The sequence below is a fragment of the Mobula hypostoma genome, chromosome 9 (genome assembly GCF_963921235.1).
Source record: "Mobula hypostoma chromosome 9, sMobHyp1.1, whole genome shotgun sequence".
Taxonomy (NCBI): domain Eukaryota; kingdom Metazoa; phylum Chordata; class Chondrichthyes; order Myliobatiformes; family Myliobatidae; genus Mobula; species Mobula hypostoma.
The window spans coordinates 9,037,224-9,064,915 of record NC_086105.1 but is presented as its reverse complement, the minus strand read 5'-3'; the positions used below and the strand labels follow the sequence as shown (position 1 = coordinate 9,064,915).

At 39.5% G+C, this 27,692-nt stretch overlaps 1 protein-coding gene across 1 annotated transcript in view; it reads right to left on the bottom strand.

Annotated features, from left to right (window-relative positions):
• tbc1d15 (TBC1 domain family, member 15) overlaps positions 1-27,692 on the bottom strand; it is a 62,544-nt gene that overhangs the window by 18,399 nt on the left and 16,453 nt on the right. The window contains exons 3-8 of the mRNA XM_063057727.1: positions 26,877-26,951; positions 25,477-25,618; positions 21,489-21,699; positions 3,364-3,466; positions 597-788; positions 314-442 (exon numbers count right to left, since the gene is read on the bottom strand). Coding sequence (XP_062913797.1) covers positions 314-442; positions 597-788; positions 3,364-3,466; positions 21,489-21,699; positions 25,477-25,618; positions 26,877-26,951 — 852 coding nt within the window. The remainder of the gene's footprint in view (positions 1-313; positions 443-596; positions 789-3,363; positions 3,467-21,488; positions 21,700-25,476; positions 25,619-26,876; positions 26,952-27,692) is intronic.

The window sequence follows — 27,692 nt, the reverse complement described above, 5'->3', positions numbered from 1 at the left end:
CTCTATTATGTATTGCATTGTACTGCTACGCAAATACAACAAATTTCACAACATATGCCGGTGATATTAAACCTGATTCTGATTCAAATGTGCAAGCTGGTTGTGGTTTAAATTTAATGGTTTTGAAATGTAGATGATTTATCAGTACAAAAGAAAAAGTAACTTACATGGTAGGATTTGAGAACAATTAGGAAATACAAAATATTGTAATAAGAAAACACTGTATTTTCATTTCTAACATACTATTTTGTGTTATGTAGCAAAAATAAAACGTCAGACCAATAAACTCAAGAGTGAGAAAAAGTTCAGTTACCCCTTTGAATATTATTTCTTTTAGCTTGTCTGGATCCAGGATTTTTTCATCAGTATCCATGTTCTGAGACCAAATATCAGCAGAAACTGGTTCTCCTCTTTGAATTTCGGGCCTTGTTCCAAGGTCAATCTGAAAAAGATGACATTAGCCTGGATTATCTTTACTTAATCTATTACATGATTCTCTTAAAAAAAAGAGGAAAATTAAAATGCACATTAAAAACTGATCATTCTTAACTTAAGCCTTAGAGCAGGTACTTCTGATACATAGCACAAAAACTTACACGTGTGATTACTTCAAATCCTGGTTCTTCTTGCTGATTAATTTCCAGACATGAAATAGAGTCGCTGAGATCCATTTCAGAAGCAGGTCTTTGTTGGGGCGTTACATCATAACCACGAAAAGCATCAAGGATGTAGTTTGTAACTTTGGAAAAGCCTCCTAATGTTGTTATATATGGATCTTTCTTAAATTTCTGTAAAGTTAGCACCATCATAAATCATTATCATAAACATTTCAGCAAAGATGCATTATTTAATAGCTATTAGTACAGAACAATAAAGCTATTCTGCTGAATCCTGGACAACAAAAGATGAGGCTTTAGCAGTTCTGAAATAATGAGCTATGGGATCGAAACTACATACTTTCACTTGAAAAATAATTATTTACATAACTAAGGTTATATAAGCTTAAACGACATAATGCTAAGATTATGCAGTTTCCACCTTTATAGATTGATCCATACATGCAACTTGCGGTCTCTTATAAACACAAAATAATCTGCAGATGCTGGGGTCAAAGCAACACTCACAACACGCTGGAGAAACTCAGCAGGTCAGGCAGCATCCGTGGAAACGATGAGTAGATGTTTCAGGCCGGAACCCTTTGTCAGGACTGTAGGGGGAAGGGGCAGAGGCCCTATAAAGAAGGTGGGGGGAGGGTGGGAAGGAGAAGGCTGGTAGGTTCCAGGTGAAAAACCAGTAAGGGGAAAGATAAAGGGGTGGGGGAGGTGATGTAGGAATAGGGGAAAACACAATGGGTAGCAGAAGGAGGCCCATAGGGAGGTGGTAGGCAGCTGGGGGAGGGGGCAGAGTGACAGAGTGATAGGGATACTGCCCGAGCTGCTGAGTTCCTCCAGTGTGTTGTGAGTGTTGGGGTCTCTTGTTTCCGGAAAACAAGATTTACAAGATGGCCTGAAGAGATCTTTAACAATATGTGAAGACCAGCATTGAGAAGAAGTTTCTACTCAAAACTAGGGGCTATTAAATATTTTCTCCCTTTGTGGTTCCCACCAGGTGCTTCAGTTCTGTATTCTTACAATACAACACCACACTTCAACCCTCTTCAAATCAGAAGAAGCCGCAGTGTGTTGCAAACTCAGCCAGCTCCATTGTGGGCGCTGGGCTCTCTGGCTTCAAGGACATCTTCAGAAAGAGGTGCCTCAAAAAGGAGGCCCATCACCTAGAACATACTCTCTTCTTATTATTACCATCAGAGAGTAAATACAGTAGCCTGAAGACACACACGCAATGTTTTAGAAACAGCTTCCTTCCCTCCTCCATCAGGTTTCTAAACAGACAATGAACAAACTAATGAAAACTACCTCACTATTTTTGCTCTTTTTAAACTACTTATTTAAAAAAAAATATAAACTTATTGTAATTTACAATACTTTATGTATTGCACTGTACCGCTGCTGCAAAACAATGAATTTATGACATACGTCAGTGATATTAAACCTGCTCTTTAACTGAGGTAAAAGAGCCCTATGGTGGTTGTCGACAGTGTGGGGGCATGGCATTAATATTTTTCATATTTCAACTGAGAATTTGCCATTTTAGCTTTTAAATGAAATTGGCTGTGATTCATCCAAGGTCAGAGAATAGTTTTTTAAAAATCTAATGTAATTATATTCATGTGGTAAAAGAGCAAATGTCCAACATGTCCCCACGTTTTTATGCTATTCCCATAAATTAAACATTTCTCACACTGTCATGTGAGAAAATGAGTATGCATACTTGTTTGTATTATTAAAAGTGATGGTCTGAACAAAATATTTAAAAATAAATTATATTATTCAGTCAAAGGATGACCAGGGCTGATGCTGATAGATAGCTCAGAAAAGAAGAACAATCTTCATAGCCAGAGAATGCACAACTTAGCGGGGGAGGGGGATTATCACGGCATAAGGAATCAACCACTTAGTATTGATATGAGGCCACATTCCCAGCCACCTATGAATGATCAATTATTTAGTATATTGAAGGATGAGATTTTTAGGTTTATGGACATTTAAAAAATTCAGAGATTATGATGATCAGGCAGGACACCGGATGAGGTGCCATGATCACATCAAGTGGAAAATCTGCACATTAACCTACTCCTACTTTCATTTCTGATATTCTTATGCTCCTGTAATTAATAAATACAGAATAATTTACAAAAAACTGTAAGTATTACTCTGACAAAGGATTGCTTAATTTGTTTTAAAAAATGTGCTAATAAATCATGATTACATTTCATGCAAATTAACAAGTTGACAATATTTAATGTAATTTTATAATTTCTCACATTACAAACATGTTTTTAATGTTATCACATAATCCCTTTCTCTCACATGCATTTATTTCTAAGTTGTAAAGCTTTTGACAATTTTTTTAAATTTATGTAACTACAATGCTTGAATGATGTCTAGTTATTTATCGGTACATCTCTTATGAAACTGCTTATTAGTCTCGATATCTATTACACAAAACAGTCTTTGAAAGGAGTGATGTCAACCGAGACAATTTTAATGAAACCGAATCTCAAATTACTCAATGTTCTTGCTGTCAGTTTCCTTTGGAAAGATTGGAAAGATTGTAAAGATGCATAGAAGGCCACAAAAAAGACGCAATAGCTAACGCACATATCAAGAGCATCCTATTATTTTGCTCCAGAGTATTTTGGAATACAATTTAATGCCAGGCAGTATGGACACACTTTTACAGCTAAGATACACAAGATAATTCTTCGTATATTTATACATCTTGAAAATGTCACATACTCACATGTACTAAACCAACTGTATTTTCTTCAAACAGGTTCTCAAAAGACTGAGAAAGTACTTTGGTATTGTGTACAACTAAGTATACTCGGTTATCTTGGGAAGATCTAAGATAACAAAAAGATAGATCACAACTGTGAGATCTCTTGAGTTTAAGTGCAACTGCTAAGTTTATTTGCTTTTAGGGAACAGGCTACACACCAAATCACACAAAAACAAATCTTTACTGCTTATGTTTAGTTTTCAGATTGAAATCACATTCTCAATCATTGTATTTCTATAATGCTATCTATTGCGTTTCAATAAAATCTTGCAATATTATTTTGCAAGGGCTGCTCTTGCTATTCCTTTGCATCCTAGGGCCCACTGGGTGCATGTGCTTTGGGCAACAGGGCATGTAATTGCATCCAAATAATCAGCAGTCTGTTAGAATAAAGACAGCTGATCATTTGCCTGGCCCATTGTGAAACCTGCAATATTTTCTAACAATTTATTTTCATCTGTCTCTGAAATTATGAGGCATTTCAACCATATCTACAGCTAACCAACATTTCATAATATTAAGAGTCATAGAAAAGTAATAATAATGATTATGATAACAATAATAATAAATACTTTATTGATCCAGAGTGGGAAATCTTTCATTACAGCAGCAACATTTAAAAACACACAGTCAAAACTTCTCATAAACATTGACATTGAGCTTGCATGCACCACTTGTACTGGCAGTTCATTCTACAAAGTTGTTTCCCCTCATCTTCCCCTTAAACATTTCACTTTTCACCCTTAACCCATGACCTCTAGTTGTAGACCCACCCAACCTCAGTAGAAAAAGCCTGCTTGCATTTACCCTATCTTTACCCCTCATAATTTTGTTTACCTGTTTCAAATCTCTGCTGTCTTTTACACTCCAAAGAATGAATTCCTAACCTATTCAATCTCTCCTTATAACTCAGGGCTCTAGTCCCAACAACATCCTTGGACATTCCCTCTGTACTCTTTCAACATTACTTACATATTTTCTATAGGTAGGTGGCCAAAATTGCACACAATACTCCACACAATTTATATTAAAGTAATACAAATCATTTTTTAAACTTCCTTTCTTGCTTGCCTCATTAAAAACTTTGCACTGTAGTATTTTCTGAAATCAGGAGTAACTGAGCTGGTGTACAATCTGAAGATGATTCTGCAGCTGTCAGTAGGGCCTGGACTTCCCTACTCACTAGCACATGAGCAGAAGTCTGTAATTTCCTTCAGTTTCAATGGGTGAACATCAACAATTTTAATCAGAACAGCTGGCAAAAGTTCTTTTATTTTCACCTATCAGATGACAGATGAAATTTCATGTTTAAATGGTTTGGCTTACAAATACTTAAGAAATTAGATTTGATGGCAATTGCTTATGAAAGGGGACTTTCCACTGATATGGATTTTACAATTAGTGGTAAAGCAACCACACAGAAAGCTGCCCACAAAGATTCCTCTAATTTGATGATGTACATTTCCTCTTTCATGATACTGGTTATTGTCAGGCATCAGCAACGTGAGACTTCTGTTAACTAGCAACAACAAATTCCCAAGCATGCTTAAGAGCTAAAGGCACTTAAACATAGGAAGCAAACTAGCAAGTAAATATCTCTTATTTTTAACTAAGCTTCTTAACAATTTAAATTTCCAAAAAATGGCAGAAGAGCATTCAGCCATTACAAATATAGCTTTCTTGGAACAGAGATTTGATAAGCAATAACAATGGCTAAAAATATCATTAAAAATTCAGTTACATCTCATTTGGTGAAGCTTCATATTTTCAGATTAGTTTCATGGCAGATGTTTGTCATTAACTGAAAGCCCGGTTAATTCACCGATCATATGTCACTCTGTTCAGGAGAACGGAATCACTGATACTTGCTTCTAGATTTTCATTTAAAAGTATAAGTGCATAACAGAAAAACTGCTATTAGCATTACGTCCATTCTGACCACCAATATCTGAACTGTTAATGTCACCACACATTCTAGCAGTACACACAAAATGCTAGAGGAACTCAGCAGGTCAAGCTGCATCGACGAAAGGAGTAAATAGGCAATGCTGCAGGCCGAGACCCTTTTTCAGGGCTGAGAAGGAAGAGGGGGAAGATGTCTACATAAAAAGGTGGGGGGAGGGGAAAGAGGCTAGCGGTATGTAGCTTTACAAATGAAGATTGCTCCAAAATCGAAATGACAACTACTTACACAAAAAAACTTATAAAAAGAAATGTAGTAGTTATATATCTGAATGTTTTTGTTTGTAATGGCCTTTGGGAGTGTGGCGGAGAGCACTCGGTAACTAAACCCCTCACACATGTTTACACACACACACACCCTTGTAACTCTGCTGTCATTGCACTGAGTTTACACACTTCAGTATCTTCCCCAGTACATTCACATAATGAGCATTAAACTGAGCTGATGCACTCAGGTTGGTTTTATGGTGGTTTTCCTGCCAAACATAAACAGACTATTCCATTTCTTTAGTAATGGGGTTGTGCAAATGTGTATACGCTGTTTGCATACTGTATTTAAGGTAGTTACTTCTGTTTATTTTGTAATATGATTGTAACTACATTGTGGGGTGCATTATATTTTAATTTATGTGTAGACTTAAGTTAACTTTGTGGGTAATTAAAGATGGTATGTCCAGGTGCCTAATAAACGGGCTCACCGCTCTCAAGATTCAAAAATTCAAAGCACTTTTATTATACACTTTGAATTTTGCCTGCTTATAAGCAGTCACAAAGCAAGAAACTCAACTAACCCAATTAAAAAAGCAAAAACCCCTGCACAGAGAAAGAGAGGGGGGAAAAAAACATTGTGCAAACCAACAGCATTCTCTGAGCCAGCCTTGGTCCTCAGTTTTTACACCAGTGGGGCAGAAATGCTTAGCAGCCGGATCAGTTCACAGCCTCGTCGCCACGGAAAGAGGAATAAATGTTTGCAGGAAAGCGAGCGAAATCAGCCCAACCCTCACCTCCGGTAACCGATACTTGGGCCTCCAGTCTATGTGGGCCAATGTTTAAATTGTCCAAGCACCAGGTAGTGTCACTCTCCAGGACCCAAACTGAGGTGCCCCAATATGCCTGGGCCGCCCCACCTGAAGCCATTCTCCATCTCACCAAATCAGCTTGGCACTGGGAATGATCCAACCTCACACCCGGGTTAGGTGGACAGCCAACAAGCATGTTGTGCCTTGCAATGCCCCGGTACACCTCATGCCCCGGACCAGCATTACCTCCACCTGCTTCCTCACTGTCTGTGGCGGTAGTTCACCACAATTTGCTCATGAAAGCTGTGATAAGTGCTTTTAGTCGATTCTCTTGCCTTATGATTTACTAGTAAACTGTCACACATCTTCAGTACTGCCATTTTAAACCAGAGAGAGAGTAAGAGAGAGTGGGAGAGTGGGAGAGTGGGAGAGAGAGAGAATGAGCGAGACATTGAGACTATCAGGAGTTCACACTGGACAAAAATAATACGAAGTTTTCTGGTAGATATCTTTTTGAATTGACTTTATTTCTTATATCCTTTACATACGTGAGGAGTAAAAATCTTTAGATTATGTCTCTGTCTGAATGTGCAATGTGCAAATTATAGTAATTTGTAATAGTATGTACAACAATATATACAACAGAACAGTCAATATAGCTTAGAAATGCAATTGTGTCAGTGTGAATTAATCAGTCTGATGGCCTGGTGGAAGAAGCTGGGCTGGAGTTTGTTGATCCTGTCTTTAATGCTCCGGATGGTAAGCAGCTGGAACAGTTTGTAGTTGGAGTGACTTGGGTCCCTAATGATCTTTGGGCCCTTTTTACGCACCACTCTCTGAAGAGTCCTGCGACTGAGGGAAGTACAGTTCCCATACCAGGCAGTGATACAGCCAGTCAGGAAGCTCTCAATTGTGCCCCTGTAGAAAGTCATTAGGATTTGGGGACTCATGCCAAACTTCTTCAACCGTCTGGGGTGTAAGAGGTGCTGTTGTGCTTTTTTCACCACACAGCCAGTATGTACAGACCAAGCGAGGTCCTCGGTGATGTGTATGCCAAGGTACTTAAAGCTGTTCACTCTCTCAACCCCAGATCCATTGATGTCAATAACAGCTGTTTTCTTTCCTTGTTTAATTTTTTTAAGTTTGATTTTTGATGCACCTAATAAACATCCTTGCACTAAAGTGCAAAGTGCGCCAGCCATTTTTTCCTTTGGTCATAACCCACGTATCTAACAGGGAGCTTCAGTTAGTTTCAGAGTATGGTTAGTTGTTGTTGGTGAATATAATAAGAATGTCCCAAGATCAGCACAGCACATCTAAACACCATAAACCCTGCTTCACTCAACTCAGTGTACCATTGTCTTCCATTTGTCACAACTCTTATCCAGTTTTCCCAGCTGAGACTTCCAATAAGCAGTTGCTTGCATATGCTCACGGAAGTAAGGATGGCCACATTGATTTCACACAGTAGTTGTAAAGCACAGAGAACTTCTACTCAATGAACTTGAGTTGAATCTGAACCAGCCCCTAAAAGGTTAGGATCAACCTATCGTACCACGTTCTGTGTCATTTACAGTGAATACTTAAGAACAAAATCATTGCAGTTCTTCATTCTAGCATACTCACGGATCAAAATCCTCTTTCAATGCAGAGACCAGTGTTACGTACCCCGTAACTGGGTTGCCAAACCAGCAGAAATGGATCACTCAGTTGGAGTCTGGAGTACTAGAACTAAGAAAGTTTTATTAAAGAAACAAGCAACACAGTAATCGAAAGGATAATAAATGCAACAGTTCAGTGATGATAAACACACATGTGCACAGAATTAAGATAACAGCATCAATCAAGCTCTATCGTTGTCTAGGGGTAAATGACCAATTTCAAAATGACTCAAAGTTCAGTCCAGTTTAGTAGTTCAGTTCGCAGTAATCGTTGCCATGGCGGTGGACAACGTGGGGGAAGAGAGAGATAGAATAGGAACAACTCATCATTCAGAACGGCTTCACTCACAGACCAGCAAGATGGCTCACAGACCAGCGAGATGGCTCACAAACAGCTTTTGGGCAGGTCCTTGGTGATGTCACCTGAGGTCACCGACTGTGACCCCTCCTCCAGATGCGGTCGATCCTCTGCAGTGAACCCGGCACCCAGGCAAGGGCGGACACACACCGGGTTCCCGCTGATCGTACCTTTCCACCCTTGTCGTTGTCTGGGACTTCTCACCCACTCGTGAGAAGCGCACCGCTTCCAGGGTCTCGTTACCTCGGGTGGCGTGTGTGTGTCTGTCTTAGCGAACCTGTCCCTTTTTATCCCCCTGCTGGGGTATCGCCTGTCCATCACTTCAAACAGTTCAGGGTTCAAAGGGGGGAGCCGCTCCAGACAGCTCTTCCTCCCACATCCCTTCATTACACATCTCCAGACGCTGCTCCATTGTTCCTTATCTCTCCTTCCCCTGAGGGCAGGTGGCAGACCAACTGCTGATGCCACTGATGCTAGCCCAGGCCAGCAAACATCTTAATTTTATGTGTATTCTCGTAACACCAGTGACTGGGAGACTTTGGTAAATCCTGATTTAAATACCATACCAGCTTTGCAAAAGCCTGTTATTTATTTAAAGCAGATTTTCCGATTTAAATGTATTAGGAAGATTCCAAACTAGCCTATTTGTGTTTTGCTATTTCTGGCTCAGTGCAGCAACAACATAATTGCGTGAAATTGAACATTTACCTCATCTCTGCTGTTGCTTGTGTGTGGTGGTGAGAGGGGGATTTGGGGCTCTAACGTTTTACTGTCATTCATTCCTGAGGTACTTTTTATTTTCACAGATGGCTGAGAAGAGTAAGAATTTCAGGTTGTATACTGTATGCAATCTCTGATATTAAATGGAACCATTGAACAACCTGCACCTACAAGACAAAGATTCTCTGCCAACTTACACCCATTATAAAATACCACTTCTTAATTATAAAAGGTCATCGTGAGATCCAAAACCTCGGATCACTTCTCATAGCTCTTTTAAAACATATGGCAACCAAATTTTACCCAAAGATTGAAGATATTTGAAATAGGTGAATAATAACTAATTTAACATTTTCATTTCTTAGAGGTGCAAGTACATTAATTATTGTAGGTGAGAGGGGTAAAGAAAAATCAAAGGAAAAAATGGTACTTTTCCAGCATAAAAAATACACGAAGGCAAGCCCATCCATCCCCTACACTGCCAAAATAAGAGCATACAATATCAGTATTAAACTAGACGATATCATTGTGACTGCTAGATTGCTGATCGCACTTTGTGATTACATTTGATGAAAATGTCTTTCAGACCAAAATTTATTAAATATGACTGGTGGAGGACGTGGGTGTTAGTAAGATGCAACACAAAAATAATATTTATAAACATTTATTAAGTTTTGAACAAATATGAAATATTTCCTCTCAAAAATCAATGGTTACATAGTTTACCTTTTAAGTTCAAAGTTCAAAGTAAAATGTATTATCAGAGTACATATATGTCACCACAGACAACCCTGAGATTCTTTTTTCTGTGGGCAGAACCTGTAAACAGCAACTGTAAACATCAGGAACTGTAAACTGCAAACAAACTGTAAAAATGCAGATAATAAATAATAGCAATAAATAACGAGCTTAAAATAACAAGATAAAAGAATCCTTATATGACTAGTTATTCCATTTTCCTACAGAGCCTGATGGTTAAGGGGTATTAACTGTTCTTGAACTTGGTGGTGTAAGCCCTGAGGCAACTGTACTTTCTACCTGATGGCAGCAGTGAGAAAAGAGCATGGCCTGGTTAGTGAGGATCTTTGACAATGGATGCTGCTTGTTTACCGCAATGTGTTCACGTAGATGTGTTCAAAGGTTGGGAAGGTTTTACCCGTGATGTACTGGGCCGAATCCACTACCGTCTGTAGGATTTTCTGCTCAAAGTCACTGATGTTCCCACACCAGGCTGAAATGCAGCCAAGCAGCACTCTTTCTGCTGCACATCTATAGAAGTTTACCAACGTTTTCATTATATAAATTCATTACAGAAATCAAAGCAATTCCTTTTGTAAATGGATAGTTTAATTAACTCTGCAAAAGTACTTTTATATGAACTGTTTTTCAATTTAATAGTTGTAACTCCGTGCCTGAAGATTTGCAAACATCTGAAAATTAATGTCATCATTTCATCTAACATCAGAGCAATTTAAATGCTGAATAATGGCAGGAGGATTAAGAAAATTCACTTGGGCAGCAGCCATTTGCAATAGCTGACAAAAATTATTAGTTTCCAAAGATATGGATATCAGGATTCTATTGTGAGTGGCAGTTTCAAATCTGCATTCCACCATTATGATATAAGTTCATTTAGTTATTAGCTCATGTAGATAGCTCTGTTCCCTGTCAGCCTGTGCTTCAAATGCTGTTCGGAGTGACTCTGCTGCTTACATTAAATTCCCAGGGGTTCCAAAGTATCTCTTAGGACTCTTCAAATCTGATCTGACCCCATCTATAAATAATTACTACTTAAAGTTGAAGTCAGCTCCATGTGGTAATATCAAATTGAACCCTTTCCAAAAGGTTGCCACACACTTCATTCTGTAATCACATCAAACTAAATTCTGAAATTATGCCATTAAGCACATTCTTGGACACACAACACTAGTGGCAATGATAATGCTATTAAAATATGCTGAATCCTCACAATTATTTTCAAACTATCAGATTTTACAGTGACATTTTGCAAGTACAATTTGCACAAATATGTTACTTCAAACATTAAAGTGGGAAATACAGTAATTGATGGAAGAGTTATTTACTTTTCAGATTGAAATAATTCCATCAGGAGAAAGACATTTGGAATTAATTGAAAATCCTACCCAAGATTATTTCAAATGTATATTTGCTGCTTATTTGGAAACTAGCTTTCCAGGCTGTGAATCTGCTTTCTGACTTTTATGTCAGTCAGAACTGATCATGGATGTTACTCCCAGCTGTCTAGATACATGAACCTCAGCAGTATGGTATGGAGAACAAGCTGCAACATGCAGCAGGCTCCCTCTCGCCACACAGCTGATGAACCCAAAGAACGGCTGAGACCAATACAGTTCGGCATCAGCAACATTGCAGGTGTTGCCAGTCAGCACTGAACTCAATGTAGGACTGCCCTAGGATTCCAGCTCTGGATTTTCCCTCAGGCGTTTACTCCTGAAGCCTTCCACATGAGTGGGTATAGCCGCAAGGCAGCGGAGGTTTGAAATCAGTTTTCCTTCTCCTAGATGAGCTGCCAACTACGGCTGACGAACCTCGTCTTACCAAAGCAACTGGTTTGAAGGCACCAGTAACCCGTTTTCCCCTTCTCCTGTCAGTAGAAATAGCTTTACCGGGCTTAGTAGCTAAGCCACACAAGGAAGTCAGGAGCTGGACTTGGTTGCCAGAGGCTATTTGAGACACACGCCATTGGGCGCATTTAATAGGTAGTGGGAGCTTATCTCCAATACCACCCTTGGCTATGACAATCTTAAGGACTATTAATATTTATTATTCTGTGTAACATCCAATAAATGTAAATTAAAAATCTGTCTGTTTGGCACTATTAAAGTCCTTAATGCCTTGGATTATCTGTGTTTTGATGATGTATTCTCAAAATATTAATATATATTCTAATATTTCTCATTACTGACCAGGCAACTTCCACTTAATGTGCCTTTCTCAGGCTATGTTAGCTACATCGTTAGCATCATATCATTCAACAACAATATATCACATAAAGGGGAAATTTCATTCCCCACCAGACCTTGCTAAATGCTTGCCAATTTTCATATCACCAAAATTTTTACAGTCTTACCCACATAAAGGAAGTCAAAAGATGTTTAGAATCCACTAAATTCCTGCTCACCCTTGACATAAAGAATATGAAGAAAAATTTTCTTTTTTTTTCAAAAAACATACCAGCTAAGCAAGGTTGAGATTTATAAGTGTTTTTGGTAGGATACTTCTATTAATGACTATGTAGTAACCACTTGTAGCCATTGGCATGTGCTGTGTTTTCTATCCTAGGTAAGCTTATTAAGAAAAGGCTTGAAGAAAGCAATTCATGTGCAGTAGGTGCGGCAGTAATGACTAAATCAACCGCATCAAAGTTCTAAGACTCAAAATCAGTTTACTATATCTTTGTGAAGTTACTGTCAAACTGACATGAAAGTCCACAAAAACTACACATTTGCTCTGTGAACATGATTTCATTTCCCTCCTGAATTTCCATCAGAACAACTGTTTCAAAACAGGGAAACAAAAGCCATGCGAAGAGGTACACCTGAAAGGAAGTTGTCTCCCATCAAACTGAAATATATTTCAGAAGTTTTAACGGAAGAGAGAACATCAAAGTGTAAGAGTTCAGAAGGCAATCAGATTTTAACTTGAGGAGGCCATTCAATATTTTCCCAAGAACGAGGAAAGCAAACTATCCATTTCAGGTCTGGTTTCCTGTACACAAGGAAGGACTGCTTTACCATTGTACATCACCTGCTTTGCAATGCAGTCAAACATGTGTATTGCCATTCTAACTAGTAATTACTAACCTTACAACTCCTGAATAGTCATCTAAAATTCCTCTGAATACCAACAAATAACAGCTGTATCCACCCTGGGGAAAAAAAAATTTTGGCTCCAACCATCCTCCAGAAGTGAGTAACCTCACACTGGCCCAAATGCCTGCCATTGGTAATCTTCTTGCCCACTCACTTTAGATAGATTAGATTAGATTATGAGGTCATGCAGTCCTCTTTTATTGTCATTTAGTAATGCATGCATTAAGAAATCATACAATATTCCTCCGGTGTGATATCACAGAAACACAGGACAGACCAAGACTGAAAAACTAACAAAAACCACATAATTATAACATATAGTTACAGCAGTGCAACAATACCATAACTTGATGAAGAACAGGCCATGATCACAGTAAAAAAGTTCAAAGTCTCTCGAAAGTCCCATGTCACGCAGACGGCAGAAGGAAGAAAACTCTCCCCGCTATGCCCGACCACAGTCCGACTCTGAGTCATCCGAAAACTTTGCGCCTCCGATCAGCCCTCCGACACCGAGTACCAAGCACCATCTCTATCCGAATGCTTCGACCTCAGCCTCGGTCGCCAGCAGCAGGCAAAGCCGGGGATTTTGGGGCCTTCCATCCAGAAGATTCTCGATCGCGCAGTAACAGCGGCAGTGAACCGGCATTTCAGAAATTTCTCCAGATGTTCCTCTGTGCTTTCACGTCTGTCTCCATCAAATCAGAATTGTCCACGGCCCCTATATAACAGATACGATATCATTTCACTGGAGAGCTGCGCGCACTGCGTCGCGCTGCCATCTTCTCTTCCCGCCAACTTGAACACTTAGTATCCTCTTTATTAGATACAGAAGTGGAACCTGATGTCCATCCATTTCAAGTCTCAATGTGTTACGCATTCAGTATGCTCTTCTGCACAATACTGTTGTAACGTGTGGGTACTTGAGTTACTGTCACCTTCCTGTCAGCTTGAACCAGTCTGGCCATTCTCCTCCGACCTCTCTCATTAACAAGATGTTTTCAGCAACTGAACTGTCACTCAGTGGATTTTTTTTGTTTTGCACGCTATTCTCTGTAAACTCTAGGGACCGCTGTGCATGAAAATCCCAAAAGATCAGCAGTTTCTGAGATACTCAAACCACCCTATCTGGCTCCAACAATCATTCTACGGTCAAAGTCACTTAGATCACATATCCTCCCCATTCTGTTGTTTGGTCTAAACAACAACTGAACCTCTTCACCATGTCTGCGTGCTTTCATGCATTAAGTTGTTGTCACATGATTGGCTGATTAGATGTTTGAATTAATGAGGTGGACAGGTGTATCTAATAAAAAAGTCACTGAGTGTAAAACATTTAGCAATTCTGCTTCCAACTCAGAAGTTACTTTCCCCACTGGATTTCTACATCAGCAATAAACTTGCATATTTTAATAATTTAAAACAACTGCTAAGTGCAAATCAATGAGGCCCAAGTACACTACCATTTAAAACCTGTCAATCTGAAATTAACCAATTTATTTCTGCTTCATGGTCTTGCTTGCACACTCAGACTCCACATAACGCTACCCCACAGTGTTAAATCATTATAGCACAGTTACTCAATCCCTTATTGAATTTTTTTTTAAAAGGACAAAAATTCATTCTAAACAACACTCAGAACTTCTCAAGAATGGCAGCCATTACAGTAAACATTCAATCAGCCAATGAGAGTGCTTTACATACGATCTGAGCCACTCACAGCCAATCACATATAGTTCACGCTCTGCCTCCCCGGCATGTGTTAACGTTCTTGCTCCCTTGCCAACTTATTTCAAATTTTTCACCCATCATATCTGGAAAATGGCCTGCAACTTCCAGTGAGTCTAGTACATCCAACATGCCTAGGAAAAGCATTAGCATGGATGGGAAACTGCATTCTCATGGTGAGAGCCTTAATAATGAAGAACTTCAAGAATTGGCAGAGCAATGGATTCTGGGTATATCTGAGGACAAGGGTGGAGAAGAGGAAATACCAGCAAGAAACATCACCACAAAATTCCTCAGGACTAGCACCACCACGATCACACAAAACATGAACCAGTTCATCGATAATGACCCTGACTGGGAGCGAAACAATGAGGCAAAGAGAGGTATTCTCGACAAGATTTCCTGCAACCGAGAACTGCTGTATGAGAGGAAACTTAAGAAAAGGCAGTCAGATCTTGACACCTACTTGAAGAAGCTGCTAAAGTTAGAGGAGAACCCACAGCTTGGTCCATCCTCTGAGATGTAACCACCACCCACTTCCTTCCCTTGCTGCTGCGATGTGTTGCTTCTCCACTGATGTACAGGCAGTGTTTGTTACTGCACGGACTACTGTGTTTACATAAAATAATATCATACATTTCTGCTTTGATTTTTTTTTAAATCAGGTGCACATGTCCACTTACATAATAGCATAATGACCCTGCACCCTGCAGAACGCTGATTTACATAGCGCTCCATCTCCGAGGAACGTCACCTCAGCATTAAGTGGGGTCTGAGTGTACTCCAGTGCTCTATTTATACCAGGGTTTCCCAACCTTTTTTATGCCATGGACCTCTAATATACTAATATATTATCCACAATCCATTAATAAAGTTAATCTTATCAGAATTTTTCTTCTTTGGTCTTGGGAAGGAATAAAAGTGAGCTTCTTACATAAATGGTTCTGTAACTGTTAAATTAAGATTAAAGTCTGTCACAGGCCTTTGTGGCCCATCAGGCCGGTGCTTATGCCAGTTTCCGTGGCGTAAAGCGACTGAGAGTACGAGACTCTCTCCCCCCCCAGATTGGACGCCAGTCTATTGCAAGGCTAACCCCCAGCATTTTTGCCAGTACCCATTCTCAGGTGGGTAGACTGGAGCATTGTGTGGTTAAGTGCCTTACTCAAGGACACACACGCTGCCCCGACCGAGGCTTGAACTCACAATCGCTAGTCCAACACCCTAACCACTTGGCCACGCGTCACTGTTAAATTACAAGATTAATAATCCAGTGACTTGGACTAATATTCCAAAAATGCAACTTCACTTCTAACTCCCAATAGTAGAAATGGAACTTAAAACTAAAACTAACTGCAATAATGTTCACCTGATACTGCCTGATTGTTGAAAAAAAACCATCTGATTCACCGTTATCCTTCAAAGGAGGAAATCTGCTATCCTTACCCAATATGCCTTTAACTGAACTGCACACCTGTAACATCGTGGTTAACCACTGCCTGAAAGCAATTCAGTTGTATCATAACGACTGCATTAAAACCGAAAATGGATAAAACTTTAAAGAACCCTCAGCACCGAATCTAGACACAAAATTTAAATACGGCAAAGCTGGTCTCCGCCAAAGTTTGCAAAGTCCCCTCCTCATGAAAATCTAAGGCTAGTATAAATTGGAAGAGCTTCACACAGATGATTCAAGTAGAAGCCTGACAGAGCTGTACTCACTGAAACACAGCATGCATAAAATATCCTCGATCACTTGATCATAATCCTTAAAATTTGTGCAGTCCCATCAGCAGGACATTGGCTAGACTTGGAAGTTCATGATGGTAGGGTGTAGTTTTTCAAATCTGGAGCCAATGAGGTCAAAGTCAAGGAAGTTTCTCCCTTTACCATTCTTGCTCTCTGAATCACTTTCTTAGAAACACAGCTGAAAACAAGGTGGCCATAGATCTCACTGCACATCACAAAGGCTGGTGTGACAGCATCACCAATAACAGAGACAACTCATTTTTGAAAGATGTAGCAGCCGGGCTTCGAGCAAAACATACTAAGCGATAATCCACCTTAATCCCGTATGCATTCAATATATTCAGCTACATATTCCAAGAAGATAATCCTTATCAGTTTGTCCTGAGCTCCTCATGATTGTAGAAACCAGTCTGATCGGCACAACATTGTGGGCTGAAGGGCCTGTAGTGTGCTGTAAATTTCTATGTCCTATGTTCCAACCAATTTCACAATGTTAAAAACCAGTAGATACATCAAAGGCTATTGAATCTGGACAATATCCCAGCTACAGCATTGATAACCTGCATTCGAGAATTAGCTTCACTTCTACAAATCTGTTCCAGTTCACTTGCAACACCAGTATTTGTCCGACAATGTGAAAAGCTGAGCAAGTAGATCCTGTTCATAAAAAGCATGACAATCCATTTAGACTAATTACCACTCAATCATTTGTCCCAGTTATAAAGTAGGTGCTATTGGCTCTCTGGTTAGTTTCTGATTCTTAGGGTTCTTCCAGGAGTCCAAAATCATGAGCAATCTTTATTCCAACTATCGTTTATTTCAGCGTACAAACAATCAAATACTAAGCAAACTAAACGAAGAGTTGATAAATGATGAGGTGAATGAACGAAAAAGAATGTGATGAAAGATGGTGCCACTGAAAAATCCTTTTCTTTTATAGATATGGAATTTATTTGATAGAAATATACTCGTTAATGGGCTACAGAATTAAAACAATTTCATCATGTGGGTAATGTGCTAATAATTAGCCAATGAAACATGAAAAAGCTGATAAACCATTAGTTTAACTCCTACACCGTTTTCTGCCAGTGAGTGTGAAAATACATGAGTTTGTTAAAAAGTACAAATCTTATAAAAAGCATTATTAAAAAAGTGGTTTCCAATAGTATTCACTTGATTTTGGTTTCACCAGGAGCACTTGATTCCAAACCTCTTTACACCCTTGAACCAAAGAACTAAAATCCTGATATGAAATAGGGGTGACTATCACTAATATCAAGGCAGCATTTGACAAAGTGAGGCATCATAAAAAATACATCAATGGGCATCATAGGTGAAACGATCCCATGGTTAGATTTGTACCTCACATAAAGGGAGATGATTGTGGCTATTAGTGGTCAATCGTCCTGTTGGGGGTGGAGGTAGTATCTAATTACCTATCGTTGACATGCAATGGAATTACCATTATCAAGCCCTCAACCAGTAACATTCAGAAAACATGGGTGGAGCAGGGACATCACCATGGACCAGAAGTTCAGATGACTAGTTACATAAATACCATGACCACAACACCAAGTCCAAGGGAGAGCATCCAGTACAGAGAACTGAGCCGCTAACACCACAACATTTTCCCGCCATCTAACAAGCCACACATCAAGAACACACCACTTGAATGTTGTAAGAACATTAAGAATCCTGACATCATTGAGAACAAAACATCCCACTAGACTGGCATACCAGCCACAACATTAAACGTTCATTCTCTCCACAACCAATGCACCAAATGCCCAGAAGCATAACTCCATCCAAACCAACAACCCCTACTTGCAAGAAGGAGAAGGGCCACAACTGCATGGAAATACGTCCCTCCTTCAGATTTCACACCATCCTAATCTGGCAATATATTGCTGCTACTTCATCATAGATGTCTAAACTGCATGCCCTCCCCCCCAACTCACAACTGAACTGGTGCTACTCAGCAGGCAGTTCTAGCATTTGAAACTTGCAACAACGGGATAGCACCATGGCTAGTCAGCACCATGTTCTCAAGAACTCAGTTACTTTTTGTCTTTATCTGTAATGTAGTTAAGTAAATATTCTTAGAAATCGAATATAATGTAATGATAATGAAATTACTAAGGCATGGTGTATTCATTCGTTCCATCACTATGTGCCACGTCATATGACATGAACCATCATGGTTCTTCCATGACCATGACTGTTCTTGACAAATTTTTCTACAGAAGTGGTACTGCCATTGCCTTCTACTGGGCAGTGTCTTTACACGATGAGTTGCCCCAGCCATTATCAATACTCTTCAGAGATTGTCTGCCTGACATCAGTGGTCGCACACCAGGATTTGTGATGTGCACCAGCTGTTCATACAACCATCCACCACCAGCTCCCATGGCTTCACTTGACCCTGATCAGTATGGTCGGGGGCAAAGCAGGTGCTACACCTTGCCCAAGGGTGACCTGCAGGCTAGCAGAGGGAAGGAGCACCTTACACCTCCTTTGGTAGAGACTTATCTCTACCTCGCCACTGATACTTTAGGTATAAACCGAAGGTTTGAGATGCGTCTAGTTTAACGCAAGGAGTGTTGTGAACAAAGCAGATGAGCTTAGAGCATGGATCAGTACTTGGGAGATATGATGTGGTGGCCATTACAGAGACTTGGATGGCTCAGGGACAGGAATGGTTACTTCAAGTGTCGGGTTTTAGATGTTTCAGAAAGGACAGGGAAGGAGGCAAAAGAGGTGGGGGCGCGGCACTGTTGATCAGAGATAGTGTCAGGGCTGCAGAAAAGGTGGACGCCATGGAGGGATTGTCTACGGAGTCTCTGTGTGTGGAGGTTAGGAATAGGAAGGGGTCAATAACTTTACTGGGTGTCCTTTATAGGCCTACCAATAGTAACAGGGATATCGAGCAGCAGATAGGGAAACAGATCCTGGAAAGGTGTCGTGATGGGAGATTTTAATTTTCCAAATATCGATTGGCATCTCCCAAGAGCAAGGGATTTAGATGGGGTGGAGTTTGTTAGGTGTGTTCAGGAAGGTTTCTTGACACAATATGTAGATAAGCCTACAAGAGGACAGGCTGTACTTGATTTGATATTGGGAAATGAACCTGGTCAGGTGTCAGATCTCTCAGTGGGAGAGCATTTTGGAGACAGTGATCATAATTCTATCTCCTTTACAATAGCGAAGAGATATAGGAACAGACAAGTTAGAAAAGCGTTTAATTGGAGTAAGGGGAATTATGAGGCTATCAGGCAGGAAACTGGAAGCTTAAATTGGAAACAGATGTTCTCAGGGAAAAGTATGGAAGAAATGTGGCAAGTGTTCAGGGGATATTTGTGTGGAGTTCTGCATAGGTACGTTCCAATGAGACAGGGAAGTTATGGTAGGGTACAGAAACCGTGGTGTACAAAGGCTGCAATAAATCTAGTCAAGAAGAAAAGAAAAGCTTACAAAAGGTTCAGACAGCGAGGTGATGTTAGAGATCTAGAAGATTATAAGGCTCATAGGAAGGAGCTTAAGAAGGAATTTAGGAGAGCCAGAAGGGGCCATGAGAAGGCGTTGGCAGGCAGGATTAAGGAAAATCCCAAGGCATTCTACAAGTATGTGAAGAGCAAGAAGATAAGACATGAAAGAATAGGACCTATCAAGTGTGAATCAGGCATTTGAATAAGGTACCCCATGCAAGGCTTATTGAGAAAGTAAGGAGGCATGGGATCCAAAGGGACATTGCTTTGTGGATCCAGAACTGGCTTGCCCACAGAAGGCAAAGAGTGGCTGTAGGTGGGTCATATTCTGCATGGAGGTCGGTGACCAGTGGAGTGCCTCAGGGATCTGTACTGGGACCCTTACTCTTCGTGATTATTATAAATGACCTGGATGAGGAAGTGGAGGGATGGGTTAGTAAGTTTGCTGATGACACAAAGGTTGGAGGTGTTGTGGATAGCGTGGAGGGCTGTCAGAGGTTACAGCAGGACGTTGATAGGATGCAGAACTGGGCTGAAAAGTGGCAGATGGAGTTCAACCCAGATAAGTGTGAAGTGATTCATTTGGGTAGGTCAAATATGATGGCAGAATATAGTATTAATGGAAAGACTCTTGGCTATGCGGAGGATCAGAGGGATCTTGGGGTCCGAGTCCATAGGACACTCAAAGCAGCTGAGCAAGTTGTCTCTGTGGTTAAGAAGGCGTACGGTATATTGGCCTTCATCAATCGTGGAATTGAATTTAGGAGCCGAGAGGTAATGTTGCAGCTATATAGGACCCTGGTCAGACCCCACTTGGAGTACTGTGCTCAGTTCTGGTTGCCTCATTACAGGAAGGATGTGGAAGCCATAGAAAGGGTGCAGAGGAGATTTACAAGGATGTTGCCTGGATTGGGGAGCATGTCTTATGAGAATAGGTTGAGTGAACTCGGTCTTTTCTCCTTGGAGCGATGGAGGATGAGAGGTGACCTGATAGAGGTGTATAAAAATGATGAGAGGCATTGATCGTGTGGATAGTCAGAGGCTTTTTCCCAGGGCTGAAATAGTTGCCACAAGAGGACACAGGTTTAAGGTGCTGGGGAGCAGGTACAGAGGAGATGTCAGAGGTAAGTTTTTTTACTCAGCGAGTGGTCAGTGGGTGGAATGGGCTGCTGGCAACGGTGGTGGAGGCAGATACGATAGGGTCTTTTAAGAGACTTTTGGATAGGTACATGGAGCTTAGAAAAATAGAGGGCTAAAGGTAGGCCTAGTAATTTCTAAGGTAGGGACATGTTTGGCACAACTTTGTGGGCCAAAGGGCCTGTATTGTGCTGTAGGTTTTCTATGTTTCTATAGTATACCACCATAGTTAGAAAACTCTAAAAAGATAAGGTCTTTTATTTCAGCAGGGAAGACCAATACAAAATTCAGTCAGCAACACGGAAATAATTAAAAATAATAACAAAACTCTAAAATAAGCGCTGCAAATTCAAAAAGATATAGTCAACAGGCATGCACCTTAAAGTTGGATACTTTCTTAAAAACTTTTCAGTACTTACTCACTAAGAAGAATATATCTCTTAAGGCACTGAAATAAATTTCTGCTGCCGCCGTGATGAAAATGCAGAGCTGGTAGACAAGTATCCCCAAGATAAAATACGATGTATGACCAACCCATGTCTTCTCTATTCATTTTGATGGACTGTAGATCAGTCAGGTTGAAGGAGAATGCCCATTTGCTTCTTTTACTCATGGTATACACTGAATCATCTAAAAACATTAAACACAATATACGAATGAAATGCCAAAAAACATCTGCTCCAGATGTTGGAAGTGTGAAATATAAGTAAAAAGGCCAATGGAAATATACTTTATACTTTATTGTCGCCAAACAATTGGTACTAGAACGTACAATCATCACAGCAATATTTGATTCTGCACTTCACACTCCCTGGATTACAAATATTAAATATTAAAAATAGTTAAAATTAGTAAATATTAAAAATTTAAATTATAAATCATAAATAGAAAATAGAAAAATGGGAAGTAAGGTAGTGCAAAAAAACCGAGAGGCAGGTCCGGATATTTGGAGGGTATGGACCAGATATACTTGGAACATTGATAAAGAAACTACTGACAGAAGATTGTCATCCTGAACTTTCCCTCTCCGCAAATGCCATATTAGTGCAGGTCATAAATAGAAACAAATCTGAGTCACAAAAGGTTTTACGCTTAAGTTAAGAATCAGTTAATTTACTATTTGAAAAACATACATGTGATGCCTGAATTATAGCTACTTGGGTTATGGAAATTTCCCTCACAGAATTCAAAATCACTCTCCAAAACTTTGAGATACAGAATAAAATTTTCTCTCACAGAATTATTTTAGAAAATAAATAAATCAACACAAATGTTCAGTGTATTTTGGATATAAGGAAATATATACAGAAAATCTGCATTCAATGGGTTTCTAGGAACACAATTCCCTCCCACACACCCCCAACCCTGCCCCCAGAATGTGGTGCTCATTTGTACAGTGAAACCAACACTAATTCTCTCTACTTATTTAATTTTAAGTCCAGTACATGTAACTTATCAGTTGAAAGTAGATTTTTTCCCCTAAGGAACTATCTCCAAGATGCTTTTCACATTGTCTTACATTGCCCTTTCCTTAATGTTAATGAAAATTTACTAAAAGATATGCCTACAAAGATACTAAAAGGTAGTTCATTTGGCCCAGTACATCAAGAGTAAAGGCCTCCCAACCATTGAGCACATCCACATGAAATGCTGTCATAGGAAAGTAGCATCCATCATCAGAGATCCCCAGCACCCAGGACATGCTCTTTTCACGTTGCTGTCAATGGTAGAAGATACAAGAGCAGGGCTCACACCACCAGGTTCAAGAACAGTTACCATCAACTGTCAGGTTCTTGAACAAAAGGGGATAACTATACCCAATTCTCCATCCTTTGAGGTGCTCCCACAATCAGTGATCTCACGTTAAGGACTCTCTAACTTTTATTTCATGTTCTCGTTATTTATTGCTATTTACTTACATTTGTGTTTGCACAATTTGTTGTCTTCTGCGCTCTATTTGATCTTTCATTAATCCTGTTATAGTTTCTATTTTATAGATTTGCTGAGTATGCTCAAAGGAAAATGAATCTCAGGGCTGTATGTGGTGACATATATGAATTCTGATAATAAAATTTACTTTATCATTTATTACAATTTTCCATTGTATTTTTGAAAAGTACATCAAATTCTCAATTTATCTGAAAATTTAAATATCATGTATATGAAAGGCTTTCTTTCTGAAATGTTAACTCTGCTTCTTTTTCCATAGACCCTGCTGCGCATTTATAACATTTTTAACTTTTATTTCAGATTTCTAGCAAGGACAGTTTTTTTCAGCACTTTCCTAATGTGGTTGTAATGTGATTCAGCCAATAAAATGAATCTTCTAAGAAGGCCTCAGTTAATTCAATGATTCCCCCAAAAGGCATTTCTAAAACGCCAAAAGTTGTTGATGTGCTAAATTAAAACACATGGGATTGGGAGTAAGCTATTGACGGGGATTGAAAAATGACAGACAAGAAACAGAGGAGGAGGATGAATGGGGCTTTTTCAGGGTGGCAGGCAGAGACTTTTAGGAATTAATCCTTGGGCTCCAGCTATTCAAATGTGGTAACCAAATACAATATTGTGAAGTTTGCCAAGATGTGAAATCAGGTGGGATTATGAGCTGGGAAGAGCATGCAGAAAGAATTCAAGGTCATTCAGACAAATTGATTATGCGAGTAAATAAATGAAGAATCAGTATAATAAGGATATCAAATTTGGTAGGAAAAGCCAAAAGATTAGCTTTGTCAGAGGTACAGTGAAATGTGCTGATTCCATTAAATGAAATCAGCAAGGGTTGTGCTGCACAGCCTGCAAGTGTTGCCATGTTTCCGGTGCCAATGAAGCAAGCCCTAAACTCATGAACCCCAACCGTACACCTTTAGAATGTGAAAAGAAACCAGAGCACCTGGAGGAAACCCACGCGGTCACAGGAAGAATGTACAAACTCCTTAGAGACAGTAGCAAAAACTGAACCCCAATCTTACAGCTGGCACGGTATAGCATTATGCTAACCACTGTTTTATCAAAACAGTGATAGACTGGGAAATGGTGATATGCAAAGACACCTAGAGATTCCTGTACACCTATCACTGAAAACAAACATGCAGGTGCAGCACGCAGTTAAGATTACAAAGAGTATGTTGGTCTTTATAGCAAGAAACCTTTAGTACAGTCGACCCTTCTTATCCGTGAGTTCCGCATGTGCGAATTCAACCAACCGCGAATTGAGAAAACGCAGAAGTGCTCTTCCAGCACTTGTTGTTCGAACATGTACAGACTTTTTTCTTGTCATTATTCCCTAAACAATGCAGTAATACAACTATTTTACATAGCGTTTACACTGTATTAGGTATTGTAAGTAATCTAGAGATGACTTAAAGTATACGAGAGGATGTGCGTAGGTTATCGTGGATCGGGATCAGAAAAAAACCAGAAGTTGTGTAAGTCAGAACAGGTACATCCAGTATTATTTAGCGTCAGTTAGTCAAACATTTGTCTTAGTATATAGTATATATTATACCTTTCTATGTATATAAAACACTTAAGAAACGTATGTTTCAGCGCCGGGCTCGGGAACGGAAATTCCCGAGTTCAATCCAGTGACAGACCACTCCTGAGCGCACTCTCTATCCGTGTCGGGTTGATGCACAGGATCAAAAACCCAAAACCTCAAAACCCAATAGTTAAACCACTGCATTGCTTAGTAATAATTGTAGCTTTCATCGGGGCAGGGCCTTTCTCATTTTATCCTTTAAAATTGTCCCAATCGTTGACCGACTGTAGCCTAACACTTTTCCAATGACCGATGGCGTTTCACCTCTTTCCGATTGCTTTATTATTTCCACTTTATTTTAAGTCGTGATCATGATTATTTTCGTGAACAGAAACACTGCGGATTCAGAGCTCTGGCACCGGGTCCTAAGGTCCACCGCATTGAGACAGGTTGAATAAGGGGCTTGAGCATCCACGTCTTTTGGTATCCGCAAGGGGTCGCAGATAAGGAGGGCCGACTGTACAGGAAGAAGGATATCAAACTGCAAACAGACAGAGCTTTAAGGAGATCACACCTTATCAAAATATACATGTCTCTGAGGGAGTACAACAAATATTCACTGGACTGCTTCCTGAGGAGGTGCATTATCATATGGAGAGACTGAGTGACTAGTTCAAGAGAATCTCATAAATATTCAGGGATGAATAGGCTGGATGCAGGGAGGATTATTTTCTCCAACTGGAGATTTAGAATCAGGGTCACGGTGTCAAAATGCAGAAGATACTTAGAATTAAAATGACAAGAAATTCTCTAAGCTGAAGAACTGGAGGCCAAGTTGCTTAATAGAGTTAAGGAGTAGGCAGATAATTTATTTGCACCAGCGCTAGAACAATGTTTTTAATGCATTGTATAAATATTTTACATACCATCACCATTCACAAAGGGCTTCTTTTTGAAGGAAACTGTATTAAGCATATCCCATTCAGCTTCACAACTAATTTGATGCATCATATTTCTGGAAGTTTTTTCCTTAGGGGGCTGAGTCCATTCAACAACTGAACTGGAATCCTAAAAGAAAATTTCAACAAACATGAGATGTAACAGTTTTTATTCCCTTTAATTCCCCCTCACTAAAGATTGTACAGAAAAGTATTTAAATATTTACTTCCTTTGTTCATAACACAAACTGATGAAATTATGGGAGATAACATCTCTGGTACTCTCAAAGGATTTTTCAAAGAAAAAATAATATATAAAATATTGATATACTATTTGAAATCTGCTTTCAGCTTTGAACAGAAGGAAACTAGCAGATTTTTAACTTGTAGCTCTTGAGCCAATGCTTTAATTAGTAATTTACAATGTTTCCAATTTTCCAGGCACTCATTCAAAAAAATATGGGAATTGTGAAGTATTTTATAATTTCTAAAAACAAATCAATGCACACAAAATGCTGAAGGAACTCAGTGCGTCTTTCATCTATGGAAAGAAATTAGCAGTCAGTATTTTGGGTTAAGAGAACCTTCATCAAGACATTGGTCATATCCTGATCATGGGTCTCAGCTTGAAATATCGGCTATTTATGATGCTCCCTGATCTGACTTCCTCCAGCATTTTGTGCGTGTAGCCAAAGATTTCCAGCATCTGAAAATCTTTCATGTGTTTGTAAATAAGGAAGTATTTTTAAAACAAAAATGATTTATTATTTTCTGTGTTGCCAAAATAAAAATAGACCATTTAGTAAGCCTATTATTGAACATATGGGGAGATCATGTAATCAACATCAGAGTTATTTTTAACTGCTGCAAAATTATCATTTAAATCAGGAATTCCCAATCACAAACAAGAGAAAATCTGCAGATGCTGGAAATCCAAGCAACACATACAAAATGCCGGAGGAACTCAGCAGGCTAGGCAGCATCTATGGAAAAGAGTACAAACAACATTTCGGGCCGAAAGCCTGCCGGAGGGTCTTGGCCTGAAACATCGACTGTACTCTTTTCAATATATGCTGCCTGGCCTGATGATCTCTTCCAGATCTTTGTGTGTGTTATCAGGGGTTACCAACCTTTTTATGCCATGGACCAATACCATTAAGCAAGGGGTTCATGGGCCCCAGGTTGGTGATCCCTGATTTAGATTAAGGCAAATGCATAGACAGAAATTAGCTGAATCAATTTCTTTATGGCACAAAATGAAACTACAAAAATATTCCATAACTGTAACTTGATATAACAGAGAACGTGTACGTAGATACTGCTTCTGTTAGGACTTCACTAGAAACAAACTAATTTGATGTATTTTACTTGGTTATGTTATAAATTACCTTTCCTGCAAAAAATATATTTGATGAATCCAGGGAGTCGTCCACTGGTGTCCAATCCACAACAACTCCTGAACTCTACAAAACAAAAAGAACTTGAGAAATTGGTTGCATCAACAAAAGTTCCATGTTCATTGATGTACATTTGTGCCCAAGTCTGAGAATGCCTGTGTTTTGGAATTCTCAATTTTATATCACATTCCTTGTCCCTCTTTTTCTTCGCAACTTCTACCAGCCTTTCGATCCAATGCTAACCTCTGTCCTTCACAAATCTTCAGCATTCCACCATGAGCAACCTTCCCATCACTTTTGTGTTCAACTTTTGGATCTTCCTGCTGAAACTCTCTCTTTACCTCCAGATAGTCCTTGAAACTTAACCTAGATCATATTTTCAATCACGTGCCCACACAACTTTTTAATTTATTTCAAAGCACCCCTATGAGGAAACTTGTAAAGTTTTACATTGGAATCGCCTCACAAATGCAAGCTGCCAATGGAAGATGGATCTAGGCTTGGGAGCATTGTGATGAAGTTGTACAATCACAAGAAAAGGGCAAATGCTGATATATTCTTTGACAGGCATTGTCCTGCAACAGATGCCCGAATTCTGATTGCATTGGTTGGGGTGCACATGTGCGCACAGAAAATTATGTCGATATGTAGTTACTACCTCTTGTTAGCAGTAATTTCAGTACTAATGAACCTTCCTCATTCAGGTTCACACATGTTTGAAGCCACCATGGTGTCCCACAAAATGCACGATGTAAAATTTTTACTTAGGAAATGAGAAACGTCTAGTAAGTGGACAGCAAAACAGAC